Here is an 8,881-nt window from a genome sequence, read left to right on the forward strand (position 1 = left end):
TTACTGGGCATAATAATTGATAGCCAGCTGTCATGGGCAGAACACATTGATACCATAGTGAAGAAGATGCATGGTATCTCCATGGTGAGGAAATGTCTTTCTTATGTCCCTACATATATTGTGGGACAGGTGGCGAAATCTTTAATTTTATGTCACCTAGATTATTGTGCACCAGTATGGTCCTCTGCATCCAAAGGTCAACTAAAGAAATTGCAAACTGCCCAGAACAGAGCTGCAAGGTTAGTTTTACATTGTTCCATGAGAACAAATACCATCACTATGCACCGGCAACTCTCATGGTTGACGGTAGAGAATAGGCTGGTTTTCAACACAGTTAAATTTTTCAGGAACACTGTCTTTTCGTCTCAACCTGTTTTCTTATACAAACAAATTGTCAGATGCAGTCAGGTTCATTCTTATTTTACTATGTCAGCTGATGATGGACAGATTATGTTACCACGTCCAAAATCAAATGCTTTAAAGAGGACTGTTGTTTATCGTGCCATCAATCATTGGAATAACTGCCCACTGAACATAAGTAAATTGAATAGTAACGTGTCTTTCAAATACCACCTGAGAATGCACTACTTAAATATGTGAGCAAAATATTCTGATGTTGATAATGATGTCTACAATGTTTTACTGTTTTTAGATTATCATTGTTAATTGTGATTGTCATATGTATCTCATGTTGTTATGTTTTGTGTTTTCTGTTGTCTTTCTATGTGGACCCCAGGAAGACTAGCTCGCCACTTAGGTGACAGCTAATGGGGATCCTTTTAAACAATAAACAATAAACAATACTGTCCATGGTGCTGGAATAACGCCCTTTAGATTTCCAGTGCCTACAAGTAGCGAATCCATGTGTTTTTCTTTTCCTTTAGGGATTCATGTTTTTTTCCCGTTGTTATTCTGTAAGATGCTGTAGGAGCCAAAGCTATATATTTAGGTTATTGTATTATATGAATGTTTAATATTGATTGGATTTAGATAAAGTCATTGAACCGTCGTATTTGTCATAATAGTACATTATAGACATAGAACATTCTAGAACATTTGTGGTGATGTCATAGCCGAACATTCTAGAGCATTATAGAAAATTTCTGGTGATGTCATAGCCAAACATTCTAGAACATAGAACATTCTAGAACATTGGTGATGTCACAGTATGACGTCATGATAGAACGTCACCGTATGGTATGATGTCATAACCGAACATTCTGTGTGTGTAGCCAAGGACTGAACAGGACTGAACGGATGGACTCAACAACCAAAACTGAAGCCTGCATTTCTCAACCAAGGTGCCAATTCCCTTCCGGTTTGCTGTGGAAAGAGCCAGCAAGTGGATTTACGGCTTTCCAGTGTGGAGGAATTTTCATGTGTCCAGTCGGCGGTGATTTTGGAGACTGGGAAAATACAGTTTTCTTACCTTGTAGTAGTGACGTCAATATTTAGGAAAATAGATTTAGGACCACTTCTGTAAAGAAAGACTTCGCTGTGGAAGAGAAATAAACCATTTGGATATCTTTGTTTTACACTGGAGCGGCTGTGGACATTATTGTTCTTTATCAACGAACGTACAACTCACGAGTCAGCAATTTTAACCAGTAGAGTGGAACGTCGGCCCTCATAGATGCCTTGCATGTCCAGTACACTTATAAGTCCTACCTTGGGCTAGTCATATCACATATCACAACCTACAGTAGACTATAAACCGTTCTGGAATTCTTTATTTCTATGTTATGAAATATGGGTGACTGAGATATATTTGATCAAATGAAGGTCCACAGTCTAATTTGAATGAACTGTAGGTGCTTGACATGACAAAGGTTGAGAACCAAAGTCAGGAACTGAAGTCTTTCCAAAATGAAATGTTCATGTGAAAGCAATTAGCCTCTGACTGTTTACATTCTACAACAGTTTTACCCATGACTTTCTTTCCTCAAATTGCAAAACACAGATCTAATTTAATTATGTAAAACTATAGGGGCAAATTAGGGGGGTATAGGCATACTTATTTTATTGTAAGTATGTTCTGGTTCCACATTAAATTAGGTGTCATGTATCATGTTCACTTGAATATTGAAGTCATATTCAGTTTGCCTTTTCTCTGATCTATTAGTTGCATCAATTACACTGCTGACAAATATTGAACCTATGTTAAAAAAATAATACAATCCGAACTATCCCATTAGGTTCTCCCCAGAGTCCAGGACATGAGTAAACAGATGGATATAGCAAGCTAGCATAAGGACACATAGTATAACTGTAGATTGTATAGTATAGCATTGTATAGTAGTGTACATAAGACCCAGTGCCTCATCAGTAGCTAACAGTGTATTGCACTATCGCAGGACCTTAGCATGTCTTACCATGCTTTTTGTAAACTTTATGGACATATACCTGTTATGTCTTATTCTTATTACTTGTATTATTGCACAAATGTCTTATTCTCATCCTATTCTTATTACTGTATTATTGCACAATCGCTGCAGTCATGACTCCCCCCCGCATTTCACTGTATGCTTGTATGCCGTGACAAATAAAACTCTTGACTTGACTTGAGTCTGCACCTCCAACACCATCACCCTGAGCATCCGGTCCCCCCAGGGCTGTGTTCTGAGCCCCCTGCTGTACTCACTATACACACATGACTGTGTGGCCAAGTTCAGCTCCAACTCCATAGTGAAGTTTGCGGACGACACAGTGGTGGTGGGGCTGATCTCGGACAACGATGAGAAGGCCTACCGGGAGGAGGTTGAGGTACTGGAACGCTGGTGCCAGGACAACAGCCTGCTCCTGAACATTGGTAAAACCAAGGAGCTGATCGTGGATTTTAGGAGAAGACAGCAGGGGACACACACACCACTGAGGATAAACGGGGCTACCGTGGACAGGGTGAGCAGCTTCAAGTACCTGGGGGTCCACATCTCAGAGGATCTGACATGGACAACACACATAGACTCAGTCGTAAAAAAGGCGAAGCAGCGCCTCTACCACCTGAGACAGTTAAGGAAGTTCAGAGTATCTGGGAAGATACTCCAGTTCTTCTACTCCGGAGCTGTAGAAAGCATCTTGACTGGAAACATCACTGCCTGGTATGGAAACAGCACGGCACAGGACAAGAAGGCCCTACAGAGAGTGGTGCGCTCAGCCGAGCGTACCACGGGTATTGCACTACCACCCCTGCAGGTCCTATACAACAAGAGGTGCAAATACAGAGCCTGCAGAATAATGAAAGACCCTCACCACCCCAACAACAGCCTGTTCAAGCTGCTGCGGTCAGGCAAACGCCTGCGAACACCAGCAACTATGACAGAGAGACTTCGGCTCAGCTTCTTCCCCCAGGCCATCAGAGCCTTGAACACTGAACTCTCCACACACAAGAGCATACTAAGGCTGAGCCCGAACGTTCGAACGTTCGTTCGTTAAACTGACATTCGGACTTTAATTAATGGGTTCGAACGTTCGGTGAAAAAAAATAAAGCAGGCGCAACGACGGTGAGGCGATGTGAAGCGGCGCGTCCCCCGAGTCGCTCGGCTCAACCAGTATGGTCTCTGCCGGGCTGTTGCTGGATACTCAACCAGAGCTCTAGTCTCAACCAATGCAATAGAACAATTTTGATTGAATGACAGGCGATTCTGCCAATTACGTCACACCGCTTGCACCCGCCTCTGCTGTTACCACCAATCGGCAAGCGTTTATTATTTTTTTTTACTTCCGGCAATGCCGCCATTGATCTGCTTGAGAGAAGCATTAACGTAGCGTTAGCTCCTCGCCGAGGAAGTAAAAGTCGTAACAAGGTTTCCATAGGTGAACCTGCGGAAGGATCATTAATGAATACCAGCCTTTTTCGGCCACGGAGCACGAGCTTCATGGCGGGAGGTGGTTGCGTTGGAAACAACTCTGGCCGAGGCGGCAGGCGTGTTGGGAGCCCGGCGGGACCCCCGCGCCGGTGTCTCTCTGTCGTCCCCCGTTCCGAGGTAGACGGTGGAAGGAGCCGAGGCGCGCGCCTCTCTCCTTCCCGTCGACCAAGAGTGAATACCTGTTATTGAACGTGTAACACTAACTATATAACGTTAATGCCACAAAACGAATGCATTTGTTTATCTAGCCCCTTACGTGACTGCGGTGTGCAAGGGCTATTGTTTATCATAAGTAGGAACTTTATGCAGTACTCAGTAGCTTGTTTATTTTCTTCTGAGTGCTTTGTTTAATTACATGTTTACATGAACAGCCACCACTGTAAACAACATGTTTTTTCACCAATAGATTATGCAATGCCGCCCTCCGTAGGATCTATAATACAAAAAAAAAAAAATTTAATAATAAAAAAAAAAATTTAATAAAAAAAAATTTTATTAAAAAATTTACAAAAAACGAACGTTCGAACGTTCGTTCGATAAACCCTGGCGAACGTTCGAACCCTAAAAACAGGGTTCGGGCTCAGCCTTAGAGCACACACACAACACACACACTGTACACGCTCACACACTAGCAGCCACTTTAACATGAGCACACACACACTCATGCTGCACACGCTAACACTTATGGTCACTTTACAAAAGGAAAGGTCACTTTAAGAATAGTATAGTATAACTTGAGATTGTATAATATAGCATTGTATAGCAGTGTACATAAAGACCCAGTGCCTCATCCGTAGCTAACAGTGTATTGCACTACCACAGGACCTAGCATGTCCTACCATGCTCTGTAAATAACTCATGTACATATACCGATATGCCCTACTTTCATTACTTGTATTATTGCACAATGTCGTTCTATTGGATTCTTATTATATTATTATTGTATTATGCACAATCGTTGCGGGCAAGACCCCCCGCATTTCATTGTATACTTGTATGCCGTGACAAATAAAAACTCTTGACTTGACTTTCCCGGTTTCCAAAATGATTTTTGTCATATCTACTATATCTATTATCTAACATCAACAAGATTAGATGCACTTTTTAGAAAATAAAAGGTTTACAGAAAATATTGGTTTGTGGTCCCAAATTAAACATGCAATAACTATTCATTTTAAATGTGCCAGAGTCTGACTGACATCATATATCAGGTTTGACATAATTATGTATTTATTGTGTACGATGGTCACTTTTTGATTGATTGTATGGTTGTTACTGTTAACTCTCCAAGAGTGTGTGTAGCCAGAAGTTATAGATGCTATTAAACAGTGCAGTTAAAGGCCCATAGCAAACAGCTGCTGGAGCCAACTAGAGGCTCTCAACCCGAGTAGGGTCGAGCTGCAGACTCGGAGCCTCGAGGTCCAGATTGGTACTTCCGACCGCCACAGGACTTCCGACCGCCACAGGACTAATGCGGAAGTATCTCGAAGTACGTCTGACGTATCTCGAATTACGTCTGACGTTTCTCTTCATAAAATAATATAAAATCAGCAGCATGGGGAGGGCCGGGGGGAGGGGAGGTACAGGTAGTAGAAGACAGAGGTACAGGTCACATAATTATAGTACAGTGGAGAAGTAAAAATGGAATAAAAAGGCAGTGTAAACAATATACAATATTATTAACTCTAATAATAACACGCCTCGCGGGCTCATTATAATACGAGAGCCGTGGGTCTGCATTGTATAGAGCGGATCCCCCGGCCGTATTCAAGCGCTGGAGCGCTTTGCGATGGATCAAACTGTATTAATATAGTAGTAATAATAGTAGTTGGCTAGTTGCGCGCTTCTGGCCACCTCCCGCAGTGCGCGCATACACACATACTGTCTGTAGCTATACAGTACGTGCAAAATTAATTGTCAAGAGCCTCATCTCATCTGGCTCTGCAAATAGATCTAGAGTCTGAATATCATATAATAGCCTGCTGATGATCTCTCTCTCGAGTCAAATCCATTCTGAGAACGGAATGCAGTGCCCGCGACGAGGGTCTTGATTGATTGATTGATTGATTGATTGATTGATTGATTGATTGAAAATTGTATTAACAGATCATGCTGGACCTACAAAAGGCCTTTGACACTGTCAATCACTCCATTCTTGATTGAACATTTTATTAACAGATTGCAGAATGGGTACAGTATACAGTACAGCTCAATACACACAATTGTTAAGGGGATGCAGACCAGAGAAAGACTTTCGCCTTGGGGGGGGGTCGGGTAGGAGGGGTGGGGGACACTGTACAACTGTACAAGCAAAACTGTACATTGGAATATTGACAAAACCATACTTGGTCATTTACTGTACATTGGAGGGGGTTGGGTTACAACACAGGAGCAGAGTATAAACAACAGTACAGGAATGAGAAACAGTACTGTACTGTTGTTTATACTCTGCTCCTGTGTTGTAACCCAACCCCCTCCAATGTACAGTAAATGACCAAGTATGGTTGTCAATATTCCAATGTACAGTTTTGCTTGTACAGTTGTACAGTGTGTCCCCCCACCCCTCCTACCCGACCCCCCCCCCCCCCCCCCCCAACCACCTCCAATGTACAGTCCCCCCCCCCCCCACCTACCCAACCTCCTCCAATGTACAGTTTCTACGTCAAATGTATATACTCTCTTTTCTGGACTCTTTTTGTATCACAAACAATACTGTATTTGCAAATCTGGTATGTCATATATGTCCTGATGAATTGAAAATGGGGGACCCTGATGTAAACAAGACGAAAGTCTTTCTCTGGTCTGCATCCCCTTAACAATTGTGTGTATTGAGCTGTACTGTACTGTACCCATTCTGCAATCTGTTAATAAAATGTTCAATCAAGAATGGAGTGATTGACAGTGTCAAAGGCCTTTTGTAGGTCCAGCATGATCTGTTAATACAATTTTCAATCAATCAATCAATCAATCAATCAATCAATCAAGACCCTCGTCGCGGGCACTGCATTCCGTTCTCAGAATGGATTTGACTCGAGAGAGAGATCATCAGCAGGCTATTATATGATATTCAGACTCTAGATCTATTTGCAGAGCCAGATGAGATGAGGCTCTTGACAATTAATTTTGCACGTACTGTATAGCTACAGACAGTATGTGTGTATGCGCGCACTGCGGGAGGTGGCCAGAAGCGCGCAACTAGCCAACTACTATTATTACTACTATATTAATACAGTTTGATCCATCGCAAAGCGCTCCAGCGCTTGAATACGGCCGGGGGATCCGCTCTATACAATGCAGACCCACGGCTCTCGTATTATAATGAGCCCGCGAGGCGTGTTATTATTAGAGTTAATAATATTGTATATTGTTTACACTGCCTTTTTATTCCATTTTTACTTCTCCACTGTACTATAATTATGTGACTCGTATTATAATGAGCCCGCGAGGCGTGTTATTATTAGAGTTAATAATATTGTATATTGTTTACACTGCCTTTTTATTCCATTTTTACTTCTCCACTGTACTATAATTATGTGACCTGTACCTCTGTCTTCTACTACCTGTACCTCCCCTCCCCCCGGCCCTCCCCATGCTGCTGATTTTATATTATTTTATGAAGAGAAACGTCAGACGTAATTCGAGATACGTCAGACGTACTTCGAGATACTTCCGCATTAGTCCTGTGGCGGTCGGAAGTCCTGTGGCGGTCGGAAGTACCAATCTGGACCTCGAGGCTCCGAGTCTGCAGCTGGACCCTATTGCTCAACCCTGCTCTTACACACTGCTTTAACCCCTAAACCCTATAACCATGTTCCGTTTCCTGTGTCTGTGCACCAGGATCTAACCCTAACACTCAACTCTTGACCTTTAACCTAACAAAAAACCTCAATTTCACTTCCAAAATCAGTTACGCCTAACTTCAAACTTCTCCGATTTGAAAATATATTAGAGGCCCTTGTTCCACCTACTAGAGCACTTACTCCATCTGGTGGCGAAACCCAATATGCAGCATGCTAGAAATGATCCAGGAAAAACAGAATACATAAGGAATGTGTTTATTTATTTGTCACCTGAACTTGGTTGATCATTGGGATAACTCTCTCAAAACAAAGTGGGTGGCTCTGATTATTATATGCCGATTGCTGACACTTGTATTTTTTTCATACATTTAGTTTTATAGAATTTAGAATTACACCCCCACCCCCTTCGTGAATATGACAGGCAGCATCCTAGACATAGTCCAGGAAAAACAAATGCATATAAGGATATGCGTTTAGTCATTAGTTACCCGACCATGGTTGATCATTGGGATAACCCTCTCAAAACAAAGTGGGTGGCTCTGAAAAGAGCCTTTGGGTGAATACGGGTTAGATGGACAGGGAAGTTTATTTGGAGCTGGTGTACTTGGTCACAGCCTTGGTTCCCTCGGACACTGCGTGCTTGGCCAGTTCACCGGGGAGCAGCAGGCGGACGGCGGTCTGGATCTCCCTGGAAGTGATTGTCCTACGCTTGTTGTAGAGAGCCAGGCGAGAGGCTTCACCGGCAATGCGTTCAAAGATGTCGTTAACGAAGGAGTTCATGATCCCCATGGCCTTGGAAGAAACGCCGGTGTCAGGATGGACCTGCTTCAGGACCTTGTAAATATAAATGGCATAACTCTCCTTCCTGGACTTTCTGCGCTTCTTGCCCCCCTTGGCGGTTGTCTTGGTAACGGCTTTCTTGGAGCCCTTCTTGGGCGCTGGCTTGGCTGGCTCAGGCATGATGATCAATCGGAACTAAACAGCAACGAATGTGGAAACAGAAGCGCACGGCTGCCTCTTTATAGGCCAAATTATGCAAATACAGCTGCCTGGCTTCTTGTATACGATTGGTTGAGAGGCTTTGTCGCATATTTCCCGCGCACAGGAAACTATTTGCGCGCAAAGCCATAATAACCCAATTATTATTTTAGCAAAACTCCATAGCCACACTTGATATTAAGCCAACCAATAATCGACATGAAACTGCATTTTTC

At 42.8% G+C, this 8,881-nt stretch overlaps 1 protein-coding gene across 1 annotated transcript; it reads right to left on the bottom strand.

The window, feature by feature from the left end:
• Window positions 1–8,252: 8,252 nt before the first annotated feature.
• LOC311238262 (histone H2B-like) lies at window positions 8,253–8,627 on the bottom strand (the record flags this gene model as incomplete). Its single annotated transcript, XM_084326288.1, has 1 exon — window positions 8,253–8,627. One exon carries the CDS (start codon window positions 8,625–8,627, stop codon window positions 8,253–8,255), a length of 375 nt encoding a protein of 124 aa, XP_084182414.1.
• Between the last annotated feature and the right edge of the window lie 254 nt (window positions 8,628–8,881).

The sequence above is a fragment of the Notolepis coatsorum genome (genome assembly GCF_963971535.1).
Source record: "Notolepis coatsorum genome assembly, chromosome: 1".
NCBI classification, from domain to species: Eukaryota; Metazoa; Chordata; class Actinopteri; order Aulopiformes; family Paralepididae; genus Notolepis; species Notolepis coatsorum.